The sequence below is a fragment of the Myotis brandtii genome, unplaced genomic scaffold (genome assembly GCF_000412655.1).
Source record: "Myotis brandtii unplaced genomic scaffold, ASM41265v1 scaffold274, whole genome shotgun sequence".
NCBI classification, from domain to species: Eukaryota; Metazoa; Chordata; class Mammalia; order Chiroptera; family Vespertilionidae; genus Myotis; species Myotis brandtii.
The window spans coordinates 1639994-1667110 of record NW_005360425.1 but is presented as its reverse complement, the minus strand read 5'-3'; the positions used below and the strand labels follow the sequence as shown (position 1 = coordinate 1667110).

The 27117-nt window shown below is 39.7% G+C and overlaps 1 protein-coding gene across 3 annotated transcripts; it reads right to left on the bottom strand.

Annotated features, from left to right (window-relative positions):
• Positions 1–281: 281 nt before the first annotated feature.
• On the bottom strand, positions 282–26732 carry AGO4 (argonaute RISC catalytic component 4). Of its 3 annotated transcripts, none has more exons than XM_014541534.1 (17): positions 26549–26732; positions 24625–24745; positions 23256–23437; positions 22951–23087; positions 22719–22853; positions 21988–22075; positions 19058–19205; positions 18702–18821; positions 18445–18573; positions 18068–18201; positions 16694–16878; positions 15478–15637; positions 13890–14205; positions 13613–13747; positions 6847–6948; positions 6385–6584; positions 282–4148 (listed from the first exon to the last, which is right to left on the bottom strand). In XM_014541534.1, exons 2-17 carry the CDS (start codon positions 24727–24729, stop codon positions 4040–4042), a joined length of 2385 nt encoding a protein of 794 aa, XP_014397020.1. In that variant the 5' UTR covers positions 24730–24745; positions 26549–26732; the 3' UTR covers positions 282–4039. The 3 variants fall into 3 exon arrangements, with proteins under 3 accessions (XP_014397020.1, XP_014397018.1, XP_014397019.1); XM_014541532.1 differs by lacking the exon at positions 282–4148 and adding an exon at positions 5403–5853; XM_014541533.1 differs by lacking the exons at positions 282–4148; positions 6385–6584; positions 6847–6948 and adding an exon at positions 8093–8331 and having other exon boundaries at positions 26549–26630.
• Between the last annotated feature and the right edge of the window lie 385 nt (positions 26733–27117).

Here is a 27117-nt window from a genome sequence, read left to right as displayed (position 1 = left end):
AAAGTGTGTGACCATATTGCCCTCTGGAGACTGCAGATTTTTCTAAAAAAAAAAAAAAAATCACATAAACAGATCTTCCCATTAAGAGTTGTACCCAGTAACCTGATGAATCTTGTAAAAGTTTTCATATGCGAAATGTTGTGATAAGTTCTTCTAAAGTTCCCAAATAACAATTTCTAAACAGAAGGAGACCCAGAAGTTAAAAACACAAAGTTTTCCCACTGTTCTTCTTTCTCAAATTTCTTAAATTGAGGAAATTGTTTTCAAAAAGCAACCATGTGTATTGTCATAACAGTACACGCCATATTTATTAGACAATTAACAAGAAAAACAACTTTTGGCACAAGAATGCCAATTTATTCTTTTTTGGACACATACACACAAAATATCCCTGCAAGCCAAAAAAAAATTTTTTTTAAATAACCATCATCTTATCTCAACATGGGGCCATTACCCTACCTTAATTGTTTAGAAAGTACCTCGTATTGCTAGAGACATACATCCAGTCCAAATTTAATAAAATACATTTTAAAACATTACAGGCTTAACAGTATAGAAACAAAAATTACACCATTAGTCAAATGAACAAATGCAAACATTTTCAGCCACTAGACATAGGAAGAGCATGTATATGTCAATAGCAAGGGATAAGGAAATGGTTGATCAATAACAAGATCTTCCCTTTAATTTTACCAGGAAAAATTCTTGGAGTTGAAGCCATATTGATACAATGCCCTCAGCTCCACTTTCTTAAAATGAAAGCGGAGTTACCACCTTGCTATTGAGCAAGAAAATCTTACAGCACATCCACAAAGGGTCGCTAGGGCAGGGTGGGGAGGGTGAACCTTATTAAACAGTGGATTACCGGTTCCCACAGGAAGGGTAGGTAGCTGAGCCAGGGAGCTAAGCTTTGATATAGGCTGGGCACCAGATCCTAAAATACAGACCATATAGTATATGTCTGCTTGTAAATCATCACCTTTGGAAGCAGCAAATAGAATTTACAGTAAAAATGAATATGTTCTGCCTGCCTAGAACTAGCTGCATTAAGCCAGCTAGTTCTCTTTATAAATCGCTCAGGGTTCAACAACTAACAGCAACAAAACATAACTGGTTCAGCATTTGGATCTTCACCACTCTTAATGTCCCCCACACCTTGTCCCCAAATTGTTACACTTTAGCATTGCTACATTTAAATCTTTCACACTACAGGACAGTGCCTAAACAGGCTGCATTTGAAAAAAAAACAACACTAAGCACCCTACTTCTAGAGAATGCACACCTCCCATTGATTGACACATGCATAACAATTCAGTCAGTCCAGAGGGTTACAAATTCAAATTGTCAAGCCTAATTAAAACTACGCATTCAGACTTGCTTGCAATATAGTATTGCTGCAACTCTGATTCTGCAGTGATTGCTTCTTAAAGATTCAACCCTCAGCAAGTTTTTCCCCCCCCAATAATCCCAGTTCTTCCATATTTCTTTCCTTTCATCCAAAATGACAGTATTGCACCATTAAAGGTACTGGTTTCCTATAAAAATAGGCCTCCCGGCTTTTCCTCCACCACCACACTCATTTGCCCCAGTGTGTTAGGACTGACTGAGGTCGTACAAACTGCAGAGTTCAAGGTTGAGCGTATAGCCCAACTGCAGGCAAGTGAATCAGGGCTTCCAGGCACTCTGCCTTGCTCCCTGTTCCATTCATGCCAGGAGATGGTGAGAATGACGCTTCTTCTGTGCGTTAACAAGCATGCCCGAGGCACTCAAGTGCAGGTGTGGTGCCTGCTGGCCAGCCAGCCAGCCACCAAGAGTTCTTTACATCCTGGATTCCAGCGAGTCCTCCTCCTAAAAAGTTTGGTTTCCCTCCTCTTGAGTCCCGGGTGGCCATGCTGAAGGGTATATTCTGTGCTCTCCCTGATCAAGTGTGGATAAAAGCAGTAGCCAGTCCCTCACCAAAATGTCCTGATTTGTAGCATCCAAGTGAGGTATTTGCAAAAAAAGAAAAATCTTAAGAAATTAGCATCTCCCATCTTGTCACTATGTTGTGCCTCAATTACAGAGTTTGCTTTCATCTCACTGTATGCAGAGAATAAAGATGTTTACACCCATCTTAATGAGCTACAGGACTTAATATACATTATAAAAGTCTCAGAGACCAGTCCCAGCAAACAGTGCCACTTGATCGACCGACCGCACATAGAAATGTAAACTTCAAAGTATTTATAAGCTTGTTTAAAAGACTGAAGAAAAACAGGGCTTTATATTGCTGGGATTTTGAGAAGGCTAGTTTAAAAGATTTGGACCGGCTAATGAGTTCAAGCAAACACCCTTCACTATCAGATCCAGTGTTTCCAGACTGAAGTGGCAAATTCATTTTACCACATTGTATCTACCTCTTCCCCCAGCACCTTCCTCATCCATGTGGAGTGTGGCTCTGGGCCTTTTATCCCCTTTTCCAGCTCTCACTCCTGAGGTTCCAGGATAGAGAATTACACGTCAGTGAAATCTGGGCTGGGCAACACTGGCTGGAACTACCAAGACTCTATGTAACTGTTGTCCATTCACAAAGTATTATCTACACTAAATACAAAATACATTTTCCCCTACTTTGTAACTGACGCTTGCTTTAGATCAACCCCCTTTGAACAAGAAAAGAATCCTGTCTCCCTGTGAATGGAATCCAGAATCTATTAAGAAAAATCTTTGTATGCAGTTTTACTTGACTCAAAGGAAGGAAACCTTCACCAAGTACATTTCAGGTCGAAAGATTAGCACAAAATCTGCACTGCAAGTAACTGTGTAAGTAACCTTGATTCCCAGGAAAAAATTTTAAAATGTTAGTACATTTTTGCAATTTGCAGCATCACTCAGTGTACCTTAACGATCGGCAAAGCCCATCCAGTAAGGAAGCATCCTGGTTCTAGCTTATTTTAAAACAAAGTGACAGGACACCAACTATGATATAAAAGAGATAAAAAATAATTCTTTAAAAAGGCATGGAAATATCTGTCTTTTCTGAATGATTTCAGGAATTGCCAGATTATGATCTATAAGAAATAGCTGATAAAATCATACCAAAATTTCATCTAGAAAAACTCACTGTCAGTGGGGATGGGGGAAGTGAAGGACCTTAAAAAAATGTTTATTGCCAAAGTTAACTTTTTGTGAGAAAAGTTTAAAAATCATTTAGATCTGACAAACCAGACAGCAGCATAAAATGGGCACTTTTGCAAAGTTTGAAAAATACTAAAACCTAATTTTTTTTCCAAGGGGGGGGGGGGGACATGGGTACTTTTTACTCTGGCAGTGTTATCTGTTACTGTGACATGCATTACATCTGTTTGTGTTACACATTCACAAGAGTCACCCAGATAAGAGAACTGCCTATTTGAAACTGAAGCCAAATATAGTGCAATTGCCTGGCAGCAGCCTGTACTTACACCAGCACAAGTCTGTATAGATCAGTAAGATAAAGTAGTGAAACTAATAAAACTCTTAAAACTTTAAAAAAAAAAATCACTGCTCGTTAAAGGCATTTACAGTGGCGAAATCGGAAATCTCCGTTAAAAAGTCTATGGACCCACACAATTACATAGTTATGCTAAACTGAAGTAGACTGGTTTTTCTCTTCCACTGATGCATACATCCCACTCGATGAATACAGAAAAAAGGAACAATCTTCTCTTACAAGACTAGAGGGATGCGGTGAGCACCACAGCTAACAAAATATTCCGTAGAAACCCTTCTCGTAAAGTCCTTTAGAAAGTTCAGGCTGATCGGCCTTTGCATGTTGAGGTAAAAATGCAGTCCAGTGCATCAGAAAAGACAATCTATGAGTATCTATTACTTTTAAAAAATGGCTCAATTTTGTTGATGCATCAGACAGTGCTGCGAAGTATTTATTCGGTGCAACTATTCTGAGCTGCTGGTAGAAGACAAACTGAAGTCAACTTGGCTCTCTCGAGTATGCTGGTAGGCGTGTGAAACATTTTGAGGCTGCACGGGGTGCCAAATTGGTTGAGTTCTTCTGAGACTCTCAGGCAAAATACATTGTGTGCTGGGTATCATGGTGGATTTGCACAGCTTTAGCCAAGGCTTGAGGATCTCGGCCGTTGCTCTGTCCTGACACATGACTGCCTTCTGCACTGTAAAGAGAATAAAGCAAACAAACAAAAAAACAGGTGTAACAAAGGACCCTGTCAAACGTCACATGTTTCAAATCTAATACTGTGAACATGTTTCAAACGTCACATGTTCACAGTATTAGATTCAAGATCTGAGGCCCAAGCTGTGGTTCCTTAAATAGTTGGTAATCTCTCTCTACGCATCAGTTCGCTTAACTGAAAAATGCAATACAACTCATTTATTGTAACAATTAAATAATGTCTGCAAAGACTCAAATCCTTAATGGTGTCTCCATAAGGACTTCCATGGGCCATTATGTCTGGTCAATGCCTACTTGCCTTTAGGCTTTAGTCCAATGTCATTTTCCCAAAAGACATTGACCTTGACTCCAATGTTCAGCTCAGAGCCACCTAGAACATAGTTCCACAGAACCCTCTACTTTCTTTCATTTGAAAGAAACACAATTAAAATTAAATTAGTAATTGGATAATTATTTCTTTTCCCTCTGGGACATAAACTCTAAGAAAGCAGCAACTTTGTCTGTCTTCCTCACCACCAAATCTGTAGTGCCTGGCACATAGTAGATATTCAGCAAATGTTATTATGACACCAGTCTCTTCTTGTCTTCCCCCTCACTAGCTAAATGACCTTGCACAGGTAGCAGCTCCTTTGAACTTTGGTCTTTTAGGATAACAATAACAACTTCTGAACAAACCTCTTATACTACCATGTGCTATAAATGGCTCGGTCAACTGTAAACCACCACCCCTCTTCTGACTTTTCTCACCTACTCACACCCAGTTAATTGTTAATTACTGTCTAGTTATCCCCGGAATAGCTTTTTACATTTAACAAAGACAATCTTGCTCTAATGTACTTTTCCAGCTTCGTGCCTGCTGGTCCCCTTTCATATGTTCCAGCCAAAGAAAACCTGCTATTGTCCAAACATGTCACTTGCTTTCTCTTCTTTGTGCCCATTGTTCCCTCTGCCTGGAAAATCCTTTCCTCTTCTTTATAGAGCCAAATCCTAGCCATCCAGCTATGAAATCTTCTCAAACAGCTTTTCCTCTGATGTCCCACTGCATGTTTGCCTGTACTGCTTTGGGTGAATTGTCAGTTCTGTGTTTACCTGTATTATCTCCCATAATGAAACATAAAATCCCAGGACACATGTCTTCCTCATCTTAGCATTTTTAGTACTTAGCACAGTGCTGGGCACACATGAATGTGTTGAATGAATGAATGTATATCACAGAATGGAAGGTACAAAGTCATAGCTTGGCATTTTCTATAATAGTATATTTTCAACCCTTACAGAAATAGATTTACAGTGGAATGTGTACTATTTAGCAGCTGAATCAGACTTGGGGAAGAGCCCAGAAACTGCTACACTTCACAGATGGTCATTTGGAAAAAGAAAATTACTGCAGGGAGCTTGTTTAGCTATTTAATAGTAGCTCAGTAATAGGTCAAAATGTCTGATTCTCTTGAGATCCCTATTTGGGGGTGAGAATGATATGATATACCTCCCCTCCCACACACAACCCCAGGTTCACTCCAATGCATTCTTCCAGTGAACTATGAAAGCAAAGTGGACAGTTAAGTCTTTCCCTTGTATGAAGTGGAATCCACAGGCCCGTGACTCTTCTGATTGGAGCCAGGATACTGTGCTGGCCACCATCTGAGGCTGCCCAGGACCTGAGCAGAACTGAAATGCATTTGGCTCTATAGGAAAACCACAGGGAACTTCAAATTAGATTCTTTTCCTTGGGCAGACTTTAGACACACCATACAAGTAAGTATAAACAGGCTGAGCACTTCTTGGACCAAAGTCACATTATAAACTCTCAAAGGCACATGCAATTTTATTCACTGCTTGCTATTTAAACCTTAAAAGGAAGACTAACTCCTCCAAAATTTTTTCTGCAGCAGCTCATTTAAAATTTTTTCTTTTTGTTAATCCTCACCGGAGGATATTTTTCCATTAATTTTTTTTTAGAGAGAGAGGAAAGAAGGGGGAGAGACAAAGTGAGAGAAATACATTGATTGGTTGCCTCTCGAAGGTGCTGCGACCAGGGCCGGGGATTGAGCCTGCAAGCGAGGTACGTGCCCTTGACCAGAATTGGTCTCAGGACCCTTCAGTCCACGGGCCGACGCTCTATCCATTGAACCAACCGGCTAGGGCACAGCTCATTTTTTTTAAAACATGCTGCTAACATAGACAGAAAGAGATTTTCTTGTGTCTGAGAAACTTGCCTGTCATGATCTTTATCCACCAGATGATACCTTGCTCTGAACGCTACGAGCCGGGCATAATATGCAGGGGCTGGAATAGAGACTGAGCGTGTGCACCGCACATAGGTGTGGCATAGCTGGTAAGTCAGTAGCTGGAGCTCATCTGCAGTGAAGCAGTTGTCATCCCACAAGACCTGGTAATGTGAAGGACGACTGGTTCCCTGGAGAGAGAGTTTTATGATGAATAAATTTCTGATATGGGTTGACTACTTGAGAGAAGAACTGAAATCTACTCCTTAAACTCAGAAGTATTCCTGCCTAGCACACCTACAAGCAGATACCTAGACCAAAAGATAACAGTTCTAGGATACAAGCATTAACAAAGTTATACACAGTGTATAATAACAAGTCTACTCAAGCTAGTTGCTGAGTTCGCAAACATCTCCCTATCAAGTGAAAGATCTGGACCAGCTTCCAAATTACCTGAATTCCTGCATGACTACAGAGGTAAAAGTCAAACTCGGATGGATGTGTGATGGTGCTATCCACGGTAGTGCCCGCTGGTACATTGCCACTTTTACCCACCTACAAAAAAAAAAAAAAAAAAAAAAAAAAGAAGAAGTGTAATTAGTCACCAATAGGCCAACCTGAGCTCAGGCCATTTTTGTCTTTTATGTTAATTGGCAACAAGTTATAAGTTGCTTTTGCAAACCAGTTTAATTCAAGATGTTGAACTTTCTATAACTTTCCCTTAGCCCAACCGTTTCATCCACAAGTATTTTCTCAAACAAATATACTGCATGGTTTCTCTAGGGCAGCGGTTCTCAACCTGTGGGTTGCGGCCTCTTTGGCAGTCGAACGACCCTTTCACAGGGGTCGCCTAAGACCATCCTGCATATCAGATATTTACATTACGATTCATAACAGTAGCAACATTACAGTTATGAAGTAGCAACGAAAATAATTTTATGGTTGGGTCACAACATGAGGAACTGTATTTAAAGGGCCAGAAGGTTGAGAACCACTGCGTTGGGGGAATCCAGACAAGTAATTATTTTACTAGTGGCTTTGGGCTAAATGATTGTCCCCTATTAACAGATGACACATTGGTATGTTTACGGACGACAAGAAAAAAAGATGGGTAAGATTCCTGAGAAAAATCACTTTTATTCCTTATTTGGAATTTTAAAAAATCCACAACTTGCAGTAAAAGTTAAGATGAAGCAATTTGTTGTTGTTAATCCTCACCCAAGAATATTTTTTCCATTGATTTTTAGAGAGAGTGAAAGGGAGGAGGAGAGACAGAGAGAGAAACATCAATGTGAGAGAGAGACATCGATTGGTTGCCTCCCACACACACCCCAACCAGGGCCGGGGATTGAGCCTGCTACGGAGGTACATGCCCTTGACCAGAATTGAACCCGGGTACCTTCAGTCCACAGGCCGATGTTCTATCTACTGAGCCAAACTGGGTATGGCAAGATGAAGAAATCTTTGAACTGGTTCAATAAAACTAACACTTTTAGGGGATCAATAAAAGAACACACTGGCAGATGCCTTATCAGGAAGAGTCCACTGAAATGGGATCAGGAAGCCAGAGTTTCAGATCTAGGCCTAGCGTTGCAACTCCATACCTTGAACAAAGCATATTGTTGGGCCTTAATCTAATCAGCTACAAAATCCAATAATAATATCTTACACTTTAAAAATTCCAAAGTTCTTCAATGGCCAAAACTCTAGGATCAAACTTCTAGAAAAGCAGAGGGAGAACTTTAGAAATGCATTTACAAGGAAAGAAATTAAATCTTGCTATTTGGACAATTTTCATTCTCTTCTGCTATACAGCAGGGTTCCATGTGAGGAATTTTATTTGCCATCTAGGCACAAATTTGATGGGAGTTTATTTGGCTCCATTCTCCCTGTGGTTATCTTCAGCTGAGGATCATACACCAATGCATACAAGTACATCTATGAGTATAGAAAAGTCTCATTCCATCAAATTCAGATGTGAACTCAGGTCCTAACTGAACAAGAGGAAATGCAACTTAGTTAAAATAGTTCTAGCACTGTTTACCAAAGTACAATCTTTAGGAATATTAGTTCTGCAGAATGCATTTGGGTGTGTTATGGTCAAACAAATTTGCGAAATACTGAGTTAAACAAAATTTAAATGGTTTTTCCACTGCATGACTTCTCAGAACCTTTATTTAATAAGGTATAATCTTAAAGAGGGAGATGGAGTATATGGCATTTCCCAAACTTATTGGACCATAGAATCTATTTTAAAAAAAATCTCTTGGACTCCAGAGATGAGAGGCTAAAGAAGTGGTGCCCTGGGGAAAAGGGGATCCAGGCATGTTCAATTCAACAGTTACTGCTTGCGCACCCATGTGCAAGGCTCTGCAGCAAATGTTTGGGAGGAAAGACAGAGGCACAGAGAGAACTAATGAACATGGCTTCCTGCCCTTCATGGAAACTATATACAATGAACTGCAAAGCAATGTGAAAAGGGCATTATGGAAGGCCCTGGGAAAAGCTGGTGGGAGGAAATAGTTCAGTCATGCCTTACAGGATAAGCAGCAGCTGAAAGGGGGCCTGGGATGAAAACAGGAAACTCTCCAAATATCCCCTCAATACAGGAATGGATAAACAAACTGTGGCTCATCCATGTCATGAAATACTACTCAGCAATAGAAAGGAACAAACTACCAATACACACGAAAACTTGGATGGATCTTAAGTGCATTAGGTTAAGTAAAAGAAGCCCAGCTCAAAAGCTATGGGAATCCATTTATACGACATTCTGTAAAAAAACAAAAAACAAAATTATAGGGACATATCAGTGGTTGCCACGGACTGTAGGCAAGGGAAAGGGTTGACTACGAAAGGACATGAGAGACTTTTGTGTGTGTGACTGTTCTATACTAGTATCTTTATTGAGGTGATGGTTATACAACTACATGCATTTGTCAAAATTTGCAGAACAGTATATTAAAAAGGGAAAATTTTACTGTTTCTATATTATACCTTAATCTATATACATAAAAGGCTAATATGCTAAGTGTCTGACCATCTGACCAGTCGCTATGACATGCACTGACCACCAGGGGGCAGATGCTCAATGCAGGAGCTGCCAAGCTGCAGTGACTTGGCAGCAGCAGTTCTCGGGTGACGCACCCTGAAACCAGAGAGGAGGGAGCCCGATTCCTTGCGGGGCTACACGATTCCACCTTCGGCCGTGGGTTACGTTGTTGCTGGGGCACTGTTGGCCCCGAATCTGGTTTACTGCACACTTGCATTTGCGTTCCACACCCTGTAAGACAGCAACTTTGCAGAGTGCCCTCTCACACTTCGGGACCCTTTGTGGGGTGTTGGAGAGCCGGACCCCACTGGCCGGAGGAACCCTGCTCACTCTGCAGACGCAGGGGAGGGACCGTGGGGGGTTGGCTCCAGGGCGTGTCCGGCCCATCTCACCCAGTCCTGCCCCGCCGGCCACCTTCTAATTAATTTCCTTTCAATGTGCACGAATCCATGCACTGGGTCACTAGTTTTTTAATAGACAAAAAGTGGGGGCTGTTGGATGGATGTGGTCATGTCAGGGCTAAAAATGCACAATGTATAAGGGAAATGGAAGTGTATAAGGGCATGATGAAAGATGAGACTAAAATGTTATGTTTTGGCTAACTGAACAGCACAGGAGAACATCTGGTAGGCAGTGGGTTGGAAGAGTTTTGAGCAGTGGAGTGGCAGGATAAGATTTGTATCTTAAAACCTAGACCCGAGAGCAGCTGGAGGATGCATTTGTGGAGGAATGGAGACAGGGAAACCACTAGGAGTCTCCTGCAATACAGAAGAGGTCCGCCCAGGGTAGAAAGAACACACAAGAGAAAGAACTGGGATGAGAGATTTCAGGGCAGAACAGAGGACTATTTGACTAACTGGATATGGGGGGACAGGAAAGGAGGAGAAGAGTTTAAAGACAATTCTGAAATTTCTAGCTTAGCTGACTTAATATACAGTTATGCCAAGTAACACAAGAGAAAAAAAATTGGGGGTGGCACAAGTTTTGGATGAGGATAAAACAGTAAGTAAAAGGTTTAGACGTGTTTTGCTAGAAATGCCTGTGGCAGATTGTATCACTGGTGCCAAATCTTCCTGTGCCCCTCCCTAGGGAAGGATTATACTTCCCCACCCAACTAACTCAGGAGTGGCCACTAACTGGCTTTGGCAGAATAAAATGTGGCCTGAAATGTGTTACTTTTGGGCAGACTCTTTAAGAGCCAGCAGATGGCTTGTCATGTATCTTCCCTCGCCCCACCCCACCCCCCTCTGCTACAATGACTGGCAATGTTCCAGACAGATGTTTCTCTGTCAGCCTAGGTTCTGCAGGGAGGACAATGGGGTCACAGCTGCTACAGAATCACAGTGAATGTGTAATATGAGCAAGAAATAAATCTTTGTAAGCCACCATGATTTTGGAGTTTTTTGCATGGCCTAGCCTATCTTGACTGACACAATGCCTATAGGGCATCTAAGCAAATCTGTCTGGTAGATCATTGGAGGTGCCAGTTGGGAGCTCCATAGAAAAGTTTGGGGCTGGAAATACAGATTCAGGAAACAATAAGCAAATAAGTGAATCCAGAGAAGTGAGTGAGACTAAAGAGAGTTGAAACTGAGAAGAAGGAGAAGTGTGAAATGCCAGGAAACATCAGCACTTGATGGACAGAGGAGGAAGAAAAGTCAAAGAAAGCCTGATTAGAGATGGACAGTGAACCTGGCCAAAGAAGGCAATCATTGTCAATGCTGCAAAGAGGTCAGTGTGGGAACCTGACAGGATATCACTGAATTTAAAATGAGCAAGTCATGAAGAGAGCAACCTCAGTGGAGTCACTGAAGCTGAAGCCAAGCTACAGGGAACTGAAGAATGACGCGAGGAGGTACAGATAGAAAGTCAACTCATTTTCTCCGAAAAGTTTGGTCATGAAACAAAGGAAAGATAAGGTGGCAGGTGGACTGAGGGAGAAGCAGAGAGAAGAGAAGTTTCTTTGGGTGACTAAGGAAAAGCTGAGAAAGTTTAGAGGGTGAGGAGAAGGAAGTAAATTAATGGGAAAGATTAAAACTTTTGAAAAAAATAAAGGGTGATTAATAAAGTGAGGCTGGAGAGAGCAGAAGGATTAGGAACAAAAGCATAAGCAGGGTAAAAGAGCTTAGGTGGAGAGATTACCTCTGAGATGTGAGGAAGGAGATAAGAAACAGAAAATTTAACTAAATTTGAAAGTAGAGGAAGGAATGCCAAGAAAATGCACGCCTTCTAGATTTTTATTTTCTGAGGGAAATACAAGATTGTTCTATTGTGGGCAATATAAATTGTTGGCAATAAAGGGTAGGGGAGCTGAGAAGAGTCCCAAAGTTTGGAATAGATACAATTGGGAATAAAATAATTGAAAAAATTGCAGCCTCAAAGGCCTGGCTAAGACGTGCTATTATGAATTTGTGTAATACAGATCATTATTAAACAACTGATTCTTTTCTTCAGCAATCTCCCTCAGCCTAGGAGTAGAAGCAAAGAAAATGGGCAGGTGGACTGGTTCAGAGTTGGAGATTAGCGAGAGGCATGTTCAGAGGAGTGAAGATGTTGATAAGGTCGGGGGTGCCAAGTAGACCTAGGACTGGGATTGTCAATCTTGAAAGGTTAGGGTGACACTGGATAGTAAAGAGCAAACCTGCCAGATAGCTTGGGGTTTCAGAACGATAATCCAAGTCCAAAAGCTACATGGATAGCAAGTTGACAGAGGGAGGAAAAGGTGATAATGCAGTTAAGGAGGAGCTGGCAGGATGTGCCCAGGGCTTGGGCAAGTGTTCAGGGAATTTGTATTAGCAGAGTCTAAGAAATACTACCGAGACAGGGTTTGGGCAATGGAGCCCCAAGTAGAAAACCGTAGTTCTCTAATGATTTAGAAAGCACAAACAGCCTTGGATTAAAGGCAAAAACTAAGGGCATACTAGAAAACAGTGGGAGTGACCCACAAGATGACATAATTAGGCAACAGAGAGAATTGGTCTCCCTGGGGTTGGATCAGGGAAGACCTGGAAAAGATGAAGAAATGTCATAAAAATATTGCAGAAACAAAGTCTCCAATATCATGTGCTTACCTGGCTTACACATAAAGATAAGGTTATAAATAGATACATTACACAAAATGCCTTTTATCAAGTGCTGGGAACTGTACCACAGATTAACATCATTTATTAATTTAATCATTACAACAACCTGTGATACAGGTATTGTTCTTCTTCTTAAATATATTTTTATTGATTTTAGAGAGGAAGGGAGAGGGAGAGAGAGATAGAAACATTAATGATGAGAGAGAATTATTGATCAGCTGCCTCCTGAATGTCCCACACTGGGGATCAAACCCACAATCCGGGCATATGCCCTGACTGGGAATCGAACCATGACCTCCTGGTTCATAGGTCGATGCTCAACCACTGAGTCATGCTGGCTGGGCCAGGCATTGTTCTTAATAGATTTTACATTTGAGAACATTATGGCTTAGAGAAGTTAAGTAACCTGCCCATGGTTAGTAAGTATGACATCATAAATGTTCAAAGTTTGTACCCTAAGAATCCCCTACAATGATATAAAATCATTTAGAAGAGAAATTCTTCTTTGTACCCTGGGACCATGCCTCAAGCACTGGCAGCAATAGGTAGCAAATGGAAATCAAGTCCAGATGGATCAACCTGCCCTTTGAAGGTTGCCTGTATCACCCCAGTGCAGTGATGGCAAACCTTTTGAGCTCGGCGTGTCAGCATTTTAAAAAATCCTAACTTAACTCTGGTGCCATATCACATATAGAAATTTTTTGATATTTGCAACCATAGTAAAACAAAGATTTATATTTCTGATATTTATTTTATATATTTAAATGCCATTTAACACAGAAAAATCAACCAAAAAAATGAGTTCGCGTGTCACCTCTGACACGCATGTCATAGGTTCGCCATCACTGCTCTAGTGGAATCTGCATCTTTCTGACCTCCCCTCTAAAAACTCTACAAACAAGAAAAATATTCAGTCTTGAAACCTGTACCATTCAGAATTGGTCATCTAAGATGAACTGTAATTAGTATATTTATTAAATTATTATTAGGCACTTCTCCTTTTAGAAAAAAAATTGTCTAGATGTCCACTCAAAAAACACATTTACTTGTATCAGATAATGAAGTTTATCCTATGTTTTCTTACCCTTTCTGCTTTATCCGCACAGAAGAGTCGTGTGTGATGTCTTTTCTGTACCACAATGTAGGTTATTCCTGGCCGGTAATCTTCTTCCAAGCTAATACATGCCTTTCGAATGGCTATTAGTTCTGGCCAAGCTACCTGGGAGTTACAAATGGAATGACACTGAATTGAGAGCTCACCTAGTATCTTTCAGATCTGATTTACTCAGAGTGGCAGATGAAAGGGGGCTCGGTCCTACACCTACAAGCCCCAAAGGGCAAGTATGGGATAATGAGAGTACCTGCTTCATTTGTCCTTCGGATACCCCTCCACGGTAGTAGATGATCCGTGTAGGTTTGAAGCGTGTGGACTTGTAGAACTGGATCAGCAGCTCTCGAACCATGTTAGTGAGGTCCTGGATCACCTCCTGACTATAGAGGAGCTCCTGGGAGACCTCCTGGCGGGAGGTCTGCACCCGAACAGTGGCACAGTACCGGCTGGGGTGGCCATCCATACTGCCAACGACAGCAGCAATGGAAGGCTTCTTCCCGTCCCCTGCAGGGGGGTGGGTGACATCTGCTCCCAGGAAGATGACAGGCTGCTGGAACACTGATGGCCTGCTCAGATTTAAAGACACATTGCCACTCAGATATACAGGTGAAAATGTTTGGGTTTAGCAAGCTCACCAATACAATCACAGATATCCTATCTAATAAAGGGTAATATGCAAATCGACCAAACAGCGGAACAACTGGTCGCTATGACATGCACTGACCACCAGGGGGCAGACGCTCAACCCAGGAGCTGCCCTCTGGTGGTCAGTGCGCTCCCATAGGGGGAGCGCTGCTCAACCAGAAGCCCTGAGCTGGGCTCACGGCTGGCAAGCGCCTCTGAGGCAGCACTAAGGATGTCCGACTGATGGCTTAGGCCCGCTCCCCAAGAGGGTGCAGGCTGGGCTGAGGGACCCTCCCCTGAGTGCACGAATTTCATGCACCGGGCCTCTAGTATTCTAATAAGAGAGAATAAAGATTTATGCCTATTGGAAGAGGACTCTAAGGCCCAGTGAGTATCAGTGCCACCCAGTACAGTGAATCTGAATTGACTGCAGACATTAACATGGTTCTTCTGTCACAGTAGGAAGGAAAGAATTAAAAGAGGACCCATGCCCTGGCTGGCATGGCTCAGTGGTGGAGTATCGGCCTGCAGATGGAAGGCTAACAGGTTGGATTCTCCAGCAAGGGCATGTACCTGGGTTGCAGGTTCAATCCCTGCAGAAAGCAACCAATCAATGTGTCTTTCTCACATCGATGCTTCTCTTTTTCTCCTCTCTTCCCCTCCCTCCCTCACACCTTCCACTTCTCTCTAATAATCAATGGGAAAAATATTCTCAGGTGAGGATTAACAAAACAAAAAAAGAAAGAAAAGAATTAACTAATGAGTGCATTAATAAGTGGAACAAAGCCGAAACTGGTTTGGCTCAGTGGATAGAGCGTCGGCCTGCGGACTGAAAGGTCCCAGGTTCGATTCCGGTCAAGGGCATGTACCTGGGTTGCAGGCACATCCCCAGTGGGAGATGTGCAGAAGGCAGCTGATCGATGTTTCTCTCTCATCGATGTTTCTAACTCTCTATCTCTCTCCCTTCCTCTCTGTAAAAAATCAATAAAATATATTTAAAAAAAAAAAATAAGTGGAACAACAAATCAATGTCTCCTCTCTTTCTTTTTCCCCCTTCTTCTCTCTCTAAAATAAATAAATTAATTAATTAATTTAAAAAATTATAAAAAGAAAAATCAATCAAGATGCATATTTGAGATTTGTATGCTTTGCTGTAAACTAAATGCTAGATCTTAATTTTAAAAAGTGGGAAAAAGCAAAGTTCAGAATCTTACCTTTGATGAGGTACAAGCACGTTGTTAATTCCTCCAAGCTTTGCATTTATCTTCAGGCAAAGGTTGGAAAGGGTCTGGGGTGAGGTCTTCACTACATTTTTTACCTGGACACACTGGGTGGCCATACCCAGGAGGGTATCTCCAACACGTTTCACCTCCGCTACAAAAATAAGTTAATTAACTGATTTTAAAAATGTTCAAATATCCTGTCAATTACTAAGAGTAGGGGGGGGAAAATCCACACCCTGACATTTAGAGGGTGCCTACTGTACACTGTACACTGTGCTAGATACTTTTCATGTGTGTTGTTTTCATTTGCTAAACCCCCAGGGCAATATTTCTTTTCAGTTTGGATAGGCCATTCCCCACCCCTTTTCTTCACTCCCATAGGCTTTTAAACTAGCCTACTTTCTTTATTCTAGGAGGCTGCCTGCCACCACTCACCCAGTCCTGTGAGGTTCCTTTTCCCACAGGACTAACCTGGCAAAGGAATCAATCTCCCTAGCTCCTCCCTCTCACTATACACACACCAGCCCTTTGAATTGTTTTCTCCTCCATACCCCCTCCCCTTTTTTTTCTAAACATTAGAGATACACTGAAGGTAACAAAAGAAACAAATACAGGGAGGGTTGAAGACATTTTATAAAGTTCAGACAGCTGGTCTATAGTTCCCAAATCCTTTACTTAGATAGTAGCCAAAAGAAATTTATCATCATTCTTCTTAATAATAGATACAAACTAAAAATCTCCTCTTTCCCACTCTTATATTCCTAAGTGTTTTTAACCAACATTCCAGTTCTTCCTGCTTTGGGGCTAGGATAGAATTTCACTGCATGCCCCAGCCACTGCATTTCCTGGCCCCATGCCCATTTGCCTCACACAGGTTGGGTGGGCCAATACAGCTGGTTGTGGCCAAGAAGTTGCAGATGTTAAGAACCCTCTAGAGCTCTCTTTTCTCTCTGCCATGGAGCCAGCAACATTCCAAACAGTGACTGCTCTGCCAACCTGGGTTCCAGAGTGAAAATGATATGATGATATGGAGCCGCGGCTGCAATCTACCCTCAATGATCACTTAGCAGCAGCAAAAAGCAAACCTTTGCTGCTTGGAGACCCTGAGAGTCCGGGGTTGTTTGTGACTGAAGCATAATCTAGCTTATCCTGACTGTTACACCTACTATTGAAATCATCCTTCATTCAGCATTAAAGGGGTCCATACCATATACTGGTGTCTTCCCAGGCAAGATCACCACTATTAGCTGTAGGCCCACATATGTCATTTTCAGATGTTTAAACATAGGCTCCACGCTGTCTGCACCTTGTGCATACTTGCAGAAACATGGCTGGCCCTGGATGGGCATTCCTGCATCCTTAGAGATTTTACGGAGCTGGTCAGTGAAACTCCTGTTAAAACAGAGCCAGTGGCACAGTGCTTTCATTTCAGAGTACATTCTTAACATCTATTTCCCTCTATAATACTTCTTTCAGTTCTCCAAATTCTTAGCCAAAATGAGATTTAAACAAATAAACAACAACAAAGATCTTTAGCTGGTTGCAAAAAATAGACTGGCAGTTGTATTGTTAACCTATCAGATTATCATTTTGCAATGCAGAAGAATCTGTATTATGAAGTTATCAGGTTATCATTTTGAATTTATAAATAATTATGCCTCAGTTAGGCCCCAGGGACTAGAATAACATTCCTGCCCAAAGATTTTTAAAATTTTTTTAAACATTCCAGTCAGTAATTTTGGACTGAAGAAAAGCAAAGCCAAAATTTCAGGTAATGTGTATTTTGGTAAACCTGCTAAGAGAATAGTTGAGTAAGCTTTTGTAAGCTTGTATTCCATTCAGAACACAGATACACACTGTTACACAAGCAATGCATTTAGGACTACATTCAAACTAGTAACAGATTGAATCAATACAATATCAGAAGAAATCATCACTTCAGAAAAGAAAAACTCAAGAAATTTTAAACTTTAGATTTAAGAAATTACTTCAATCTATGTATAAAGTTTTCAGAATAATTTCTTTTGTGCAATATTTGCCAATGTTCTGTAGGATTCCTTTCTTTCATCCCAGTTCCCCTTTCCTGCCTTGATTTTTCCACCCTTCTCTCTAACTTCCTTTATATCGATACCTGCATGTGTATGACATGAACCAGTGATCTTAGTCAGTGACCCTTCAGTAAAACATGCTTGCTAGTAACTCAGAATGATTCAAAATGAACTCATTTTTATCTTAGCTGAAAAGATACAATTAATACCAAAGGAAGCTTCACTAAGAACCCAAGAAATTGCCAACCGGCACTGCTTCAGATTTGTATGCTTTGCTGTAAACTAAATGCTAGATCTTAATTTTAAAAGGTTAGTCACAAATTTCTGCTCTAAATGTAAGGAAGCTGAGTCAGATTCTTAATGCAATTCCCAAATTGGCAATTTACTATAATACAAGGTGTTTTTCCTATAGCCAGATGGTGCCACTATAGGAGGCAGGGATTTAGTGCCAGTGCACACAGCACATTCACAGAAAGATGGTGTTTTCATATCTGGAAGGGATATTACTAAGCTGAAAATATGAAGATACTCACTTTAGTAAATCTTCCCTACATTGTTTCTGAGGCGCAAAACAAGCAACTGCCCAAACTTTAATTTCAATGCCAGCATAAAACTGCTTTCCTCGCATGTCCCAGACACCCTGGTTGGGTGTGGCTACTGTTTTATTCTTTAAAAACAAAACAAAACAAAAAAAAGAAACAAAAGAAAAGAGAAAAGACATTACAATCTAAGGCCATGTGAATATTGATGAGGGGATAAACAGAACTCTATTTGGTATTAGCCAAAAGACAAAGAGCAATCATAAGCAAAACTATGGGTAAATTCACTGTGGCTTGTAGAAAAAGTCCTCAATTATTCTCTTTTTGACTGGTTATTGGAAGAAGCTTGCTGAATAAAATAAAAGGCTTACCCGGCCTCCATACTGTAGCATTGGTGCTGGAAGTACCCTGCCTGTGAGCTCTGTCATTTCATTGTGGACAACAATACCAAATTCTTTAAGGTATGGATCAGGTCCACCCACCATGCTGTTACTCTTCACCTAAAGAACAGGAAAGCCTGCATATATAAAAACCAAAGAGTAACTGTGTCCCATCAGGAGCTTTTCCACTGTTTTGTTTTGTTTTTCATGTTAAAGCTAGCTTATCTGAAAGACCATGCCTTACTGACCAGTCTACTGATTTCTTCCTGTCTGTCAGGAGCAGATCTTGCTGTGGCTTTGATCATCGTGGAAGTCTGATTGTCTGTAAGTTTCTTTATACATCGCTGTCCTGCCACTATATTACAGACCTGCCAAGAGGCAAAGAGAAATTTCGTTTGTGTAATGGGCTTCTATATCTTAAGCCTTTGCCAAACTATAGGTTACATCTTCCATTTTCCCCCAAAATGAAAATTCGGTTAATCAGCCCAAAATATCTCAGAAATGAATACTAAATTCTACTACTCATTTAGACATGACTTTTATTTTATTTTTTTTTTAACTCATTCAAGAAACTGGCAGATTGGCAAAAGAAAATTTAGCTTACCTCAAGTGGCAAGTATGTATGCTTTTGTTCTTGTCCCACTTGGAGACAGGGAAGATGGGGATATTTCAGCTGCAGACTATACTTTTGCTTAAAATATTGAGCTACAGTACATTCCATGGCTTGACCATTTTCTAGCTGTAAAGGAAAACTACAAGAGATAACGTCTTTTTAGAAATTTCAAGTTCTTTTTTCTGAAACAAGCAAACAAATAAAAATCTACTAACATTTTCTACCTTGATCAGTCACTTAAAAACAAAGGTCAATCTTTATTTGAATATTTTCACCAAAGTCATTTTAGTATTAAACACAACTGTGATTATGTTGGAATTTTCCACATTTTCTTAAAGCTAAAATGAGAAAATAATTTAATTAAAGTTTTAAAATAACTTAAAACAAGAAGAAGCTGCAGAATCAGAAATTACACAGACTCCCCAGAAGTCAGTTAACACCTACAGATACAATCTGGTGGTGGCTTCTTGTAGATAGGAATTTTGTTTGCTTAGAATGTTTTTGTAAAAGGAGGGTAGCATAGTTATTGGGCCCACATTTTCAGATCCCCAAAACAGGACAAATGTATGTGGATTTGGAGGCAACAAGAACCAAACATAAAACTGAGACTAAGCTAGGATATTTGGTATAAACTGTGGAGAATGGCCCAGCCAGTGTGGCTCAGTGGTTGAGCATCGACCTATGAACCAGGAGGTCATGGTTCCATTCCTGGTCAGGGTACATACCAGGTTATAGGCTCAATCCCCAGTGGGGGACATGCAGGAGGCAGCCGATCAATGGTTCTTTCTCATCGTTTATGTTTCTATTTCTCTCTCTCTCCCTTCCTCTCTGAAATCAATAAAACAAATAAATAAATAAACAAACTGGAAAGCATGGTTTAATAGACTCTGTATTTGGCTCTTCTAGTAGGAAAATTATCTCAAATACTTGGCACAGTATTTTTTAAAAATATGTTTTTATTGATTTAGAAATGAAGGCAAAGGGAAAGCGTGAGAGAGAGAAACACTGAACTCCCAACCTGGGTATGTGCCCTGATTGGGAATCGAACCAAGGATCTTTTGGTGCACGGATGACACTCAACCAACAGAGTCACATTGGCAAGGGCACTTGGCACAATATTAACTTTAATCTTGCTTTCTTAATTGTTACAGCCCCACAAAGTAACAATGCAGTGAGGATCATATATCAGGGGTGGGGAACCTTTTTCTGGGCCATTTGGATATTTATAACGTCATTCACAGGCCATACAAAATTATCAACTTAAAAATTAGGCTGCTATACTTGGTCAAACATTTAACTCACCCTTAATGTCTTGGCAGGGTCAGACCAAATGATTTCTCAGGCCTTTTACGACCCACAGGCTGGATGTTCCCCACCCCTGATCTATGTAAAACTTGTAACTCTCCTGGTCTGAATTCAGAACTTCAGTTTATATCATCTCCCTGATCACTCAGGGCAATTAGGCATCTATGTCAAAGGAGGACATTACTTGTTAAGCCCCAGGGAGATCCAAGGATGTTTATATTTCTGGATTAAAATCAGTGCACTTATGGAAAATAAAGCCATGTTTGAAATGGTTTAGAAGTAAATCTTATTTGATATTGCAAAATAGAGAAGGAAAACATTACTTGCTACAATGACTACATTTTAATTACTGTTAAAGGCTCACAGTCTATATTGTAAGAATATGTTGTACTAAAAACTGGTGACCTTTTGCAGATTCTAAAGTCCAAGTAATAATATAAACAAAATTAAAAGTTTATTCCCTTGAAAAAAAGTATAAAAAATAAATCAATGTACTTTTAATTTTAATGCAAAAATTATATAGGTCTATAAGTATAATTATTCTCACAGGGTTACGTAAAGTAATTAAACAATGAAAAAGACACAGTTCCTCTTGAAACACATGCTAAAATTCTCAATAGTAATTTCATAAGATTTTGATAACTTTTTTGAGAATGAGGTCAATGATATAATATGAAGAATACATGAAATACCACTTTACAACTCTTAAGAAATTCATGTAACATGTACATTAGTTCATACTGAAGAAGTTATTCAAATCAGACTGAATGAATATACCCCCTTTATCAGAGGTCACCCAAAAACTTTAGACCAAAGGCCTTCAGGTGGTTTTGATGTGCACTAAAGTTTACAAATCGAGAACCATGGATCTAAAACAAAGTCAGAGTAGAATATAAGCAAAAAAATTTTTAAAAATTTAAAAGGCTTCTGAGTGACCAAAATAATGTAAAGTTTATCTATTTATTTTTAAGTTTATATATTTAGGTCCATATTGTTTGCTTAGAAGAGACAACATTTATGTTTATGTCAGATATGAGTTTAGTGATATGGATTACAAGAAGAAAACTTACGTATATGGTGATATAAAAAGCACTGTGATATATGTTTTCTCATAAGGCATAGTTTGCAATGAGTTAGAAATGGAATGGTTAGAAAAATAAGATTGGGAAAGTGAAAATGAGTGTGCTGCTGCAGGCGTGCCACAGACACTGACAGCTGGAGGAAGTGACAGCTAGGTACAAAAGGAGGGAGAAAAACCCACACAACTTCATAAACTGAAAACAAGTTTCAGCTATGATTTAGGGCCTTAATAGAACCTTTGGGCCATGTATTGAGAATTACAACAGTATAATAAATGATGCTTATAATGATGATATTCTGCATCATTATGTAAAAATTGATCTATGCTTAGCATAATCTGTTTAAAGGTGAAACAAATTAAAGGCAGGAAATATATATCAAAAAATTTAAAAACATTTTTTAAACCTTTGGTGTTTAAAGATGAAGATCTTGGTGATTTTGAAAAATCACAATATGAGATGCCATTTCCTCAAATGATTACAGTAGATTCCTCTGTTACCAAAAATGTCATGTTCTCATTATATATATTAACATACGTTTGATGACTGGCTGGCCGTCTGGTTACATTACAAACTCGATATTTTCGCTTCATCTGTCCACAGTGAGTCACCTCAACTTTAAGACCTGAAGTTGAAAAAAAAAGTTAAAACATCAGTATTAATAAGATCATAGTGATAAAAACAGATTCAAATGTGTTCAGAAAGGCATGCCATTGTACAGGACATATGTTGCAAGGATGTGAGAACACTTTCATCATGTATAGGCAAAAAGCCTCAGCTAAGCAGAAAATATTAGAACCCAGATGACTTAAGATTTGTAGCCACTGTAATTTATTACTTCAATACATAATTACTAAGCATCAATTATGTTCTGGTGTTAATGAAGCTTATATTCTAGTGAGAGAAGATAGCTAATAATAAACAAAGAAGAAAAGAAATTCCAAAAGGAAAATAAATAAACTTGTGTTAGTTTATTAAAATGAAAGTTTTTAAGTAAGGGTAACAGTTAGTAAATGTCTGATATGTACCAGGTATTGTGCCAGAAGCTTATACATCTATTTGCACTTAATTCTCACAATCATCTTATAAGTTACATTACCTTAGAGATGATTAATCTAAGGCTCACAGTGGTTAAGTAACTTGCCCGGGGTCCCAGTGATAGAACTATCTGGGATGGGATGGAAGCCCAGGTGAGTCTGACTCCAAGACCATGCTCCTTGCACCAGGCTGAACGGCCTCTCCAAGACTATGCTAATGCAAATACCTACCTCTGATTTCTTTGGTAAACTTGACACGCTGGGAGTCTGTTAGAGGTTTGGTCTGTTCGTTGATATTCTGAATGTCCAATACCTCACACATGAACTCAATGATAGGCTGAGCCCGGTAGAAAGCAGTTGCAGATACTAACAAACAGAGATAAAGGATACTTAGCTTCAGGCAAAGGGACAGGATTAAGAAAACCAGCCAAAAGACTAAAGGGTAAAGACAGTTCCATCCTACCATCAATATTGAGCATCATATTCCACATGGCAGGTCTCACAGACTGATGAAAGCCAAACCAAACCTCCCTGCCCCCTCCCAGAGGGTGGTAGTAACCTTCCGGAGGTGAGAAAAAGGAACGGCCCACTGGAGTGTACCTGAAGAAAGAAGAGTTTGCATGTTTCACAATAAGAACTTGAAAAGTCTTTGTAAATTGAAACCAAGTTTAAACTATGACTTATACAGAAAACGTTCAATAGCTCTAATGCAAACTATCAGAAAAAGGTCTGATATCTGTGGCAAAGAATTCAAACTAAGTTACTAACCTCATGGAGGGGAGGTGTCTTGTAATAACATCAAGTGCTTGTACTGAGTCATCTGGGACTTCATTCAAGTGCCCAGCTAAAGCTTCTAAAAGCATCTGAAGGCTCACAACGGACACCCACTGAACAGACACTTTAAAGGTTTGGTCTTTACCCTCACCTGGAAGGGTCACTTCCATATCAACCTAAGGAAAAATACATGTACGTGCATATTTACAAAGGCTGAGAGAAAGATCCCAGAAGTATTCAATATAGTATATGCATAAAGACATTTTTCACTTCTGTAATTGCAAAACATTGGAAACAACCTACATGTCCATCAACAGGGGAATATTTTAATACCAAATATGATGCAATAGTTTAGAAATAAGGTAGATGCTACAAAAAGTCTGACCCTCAAAAACATTATGCTAAATGAAATAAGCCAGACACAAAATGACAAATATTGTGTGGTTCCATTTAGATGAAGTGCACCTAGAATAGTCAAATTCAGAGACAGGAAGTAAAATAGTGGTTACCAGGGACTGGAGGAGGAGGAAACGGGGAGTTATTGTTTAATGGGTACAGAGTTTCAGTTTGGGATGATGAAAAAATTCTAGAGATGGATAGTGGTCATAATTGCACAACAATGTGAATATACTTAATGCCATAGAATTGTACATGTAAAAATGGTTAAATAGTAAATTTTATATTATGTACACTTCACCAAAATAAAACATTTTTAATAAAAAAAATAGTAATGTAGATTTAAATGTACAGAAATGGAAAGATTTCCTAGACCTATTGTTAAATGAAAAAATATATCAGAACAAAATGCAAATAAATAAGAAAGTACATGAATAAATGCATAAATAGCTAGTGCACATAAAAACATCTGAAAGGATACATACCAAAACATTAGTTTCCTCTGAAAAGGAAAATGGGATTGAGGACAGGTAGTCAGGAAACCATAGCATTTCTAGGTTGTCTAAATAAGTTTATAGTGAGTATATAGTTGCAAATTGCTTTTCTAATTTTAAAAATAAATGTTTTGAAAAGTTACTGTGGTATTATGAATACTTTCATAAGTGGGTGCTGTACAATATGCTATAATTTATAAAAACTCCACTGTTCAGATTCAGGTAGCACCTTAACAATGTGAGAAATCTGGAATATGTGTAAAGATGGTGCAATCAACAAAAATTCTAATGCTCATCTGATTCAATTATCGATTAACTAAGGGACAAGAAAATATGGACAGAAAGACCTATCATCATTATGAGAAACAACTAAGCATTGAATTGTTATTAGAAAAGGAAACATTTTTTGTCTTATGTAGTTACTACTACATTAGACCTAAGTTTAGTAAATATTTCTTGCTGTTAACACTCACCCTATCCCGTCCAATTGGCAGTGGATGTGCTGTGTACATGTTTCTTTTGCCATCATAGCCCGGCTGCCGATCACCAAATATTTGCATCTTGAAGTGCCGCACCATTGTATCTACTACCTCCCTTAACGGTAATGGAGATAGTGGAGGTTAGCTTTGAAAAATGGTGAATGGTAAGGAAACTACCATCATACCTTAATCATCTAAATTCGGTTCAAAAGCCCTTGGAAAACATAAGCATTCAAGTGACCATTGATTCAACTAATTAAAAAAATAGCTAATAGGCCCAGCCGGCATGGCTCAGTTGTTGAGTGTCGACCTAAGAACCAGGAGGTCACGGCTAGATTCCAGGTTGGGGCACATGCCTGGGTTGCAGGCTCAATCCCCAGTGTGGGGTATGCAGGAGGCAGCCGATCGATGATTCTCTTTCATCATTAATGTTTCCATCTCTCTCTCCTCCTTTTTAACAGCAACAAGAAAACACAAGCAACTCCAAGATAACAAAAGGGAGGAATAAAAGGAAAGAGAGATAAAATTTATGGCATCCTCTCACACTCCTGCTTTCCAAATTCCTCCCCTATGATAAACATAGCCTTATAAGAAAGAATAACCTCTCTTAGGTATCTAAGTAAAGCAAGTTCATAATTGAACTAGAGGCCCAGTGCATGAGTTTGTGCACGGGTGGTGTCCAGCCGGCCCGCCCTGTCTGCCCCAATTGGGTGGATCCGCTGGCCAGTCAGGGGGAGGGGCCGCGGTCGGGTGGCCAGCCCCACCCCTTGGTCGAACTCCCAGTTGAACTCCAGGTCAAACTCCTGATCGAGGGGACAATTTGCATATTAGCCTTTTATTATATAGGATGATAAGTTTGTTTCAAATATACGTCCTTATTCAAGTATACTGGTTTTGGAAAAGAAAGTGGGCAGAAATTCAGAAACCTGAGATCAATAAATCTAAGATGCATCATTCTCAAAGGAATAAGTCAACCCCTTTGACTAATGCTGGCTATTTATAATTCTGCAGACTGTCTTTTCTTATTCCAAAGTGCTCTCAAGCAATGTAGAGAAGGGAATGTTGTGAAATATCCTCATTCCTATAGGTTACCAATGTATTTTCTTTCCTTTTAGAATGAAAGCCTTTCTCTCAATCAAGCATGCATAGCTTTACTTAAGTGTTCATGCATATATGCCAGACCACACTGTATGCAGGCCCTGAAATAAATGCAGTATGCAGTTTAAGACGGAGCCTGTGAGACTTTGGAATGCTAGAATCAGTGAGAAGTTGGGCGCTGCATCTTACCAATGTTAGTGATAGCAAGAGCATCCTTAGAAAAGCAAGAACCTTAATATTGAAGACTGTTTGAATATCAAAGTATGGAAACAAAGAAAAGGAAAGTGGGTGTTCTCAGCACCCTGTAAGAATATCTGCTAAAGGACTATGACTTCACACTTGGTAAATTCCTGTCATAGAGACCACAATACTTAAATCACCTTATCCAGATCCCTCTTGGGTAATGCTGGAATTAAACAGAACTTCTCTCTCAGCTTACTTTTTTCAATACTCCCAAGATGATCCATCTGTCTTTACACATATTTTTCTCATGTCCATTACCAACACTTAATAATAAAATTTGAACTTCCAGATAGTTCTATTTCCCACAGACACTAATGTCTTCACCTACTTTTATAAATTTCTGCTACCCTTGGACAATGAGAGAGTGACCTTTCTTCTTCCTTCAATAAGTATTTACTGACTGAACAATGATGCATCCAGCACTCTGCTAGAATCTGTGGAGGATAACAAAGTATGAGATAGCAAAGGAACTTAGAGAAAAACCAAGCCTGCATGCTGAAAGAATTAGAGAACAGAATGATACATAATAAATAAAGTATATGCATTGGTATAGAAGTCTAGTCTTTCTAATCCTTACCTGTTGACTCTACGAGGCCGTTTTTCTGGTTTAATATCCACATCATAGTGATACACATCTATTTTAGGAATCTGAACCTGAAAATGATTGGCTAACAGTCGAATTGGTTTTCCAACAGTTCCAAGGCCAGGACGACGAGGTGGCTGGAACAGGCTGGTTGGAGGTCCTGAAGAGATTGAAAGACATTCAATGTGCTACTTGGTCCTGAAGGATACTATTCCCTTCATGATGATGATTATGATGATGATGATAGCTACGATTAACGAGATCTGATTATATATATTTAAAAAGATATTTACAAACAAGGTAAGGGGTAATGAATAAATAATATCAGAGGTGATAGGCACACTGAATCAAATCATACAGGTAAGTCAGCCATGCATATCCCAACATACACTTAAGCAATCATTATATCATAAAGTAGGATGAAATCCAGCTTGATGATAGAAATTCGGGTCAAAATGACATATGACTTTGATTTTAAATTGTGACTAGAATCCAGGTCCAGCGCTTTTTCTTCCCCAGTGGTATCTCTGCCTCTCTAAACTACTTGATACCAAAGGGACAGA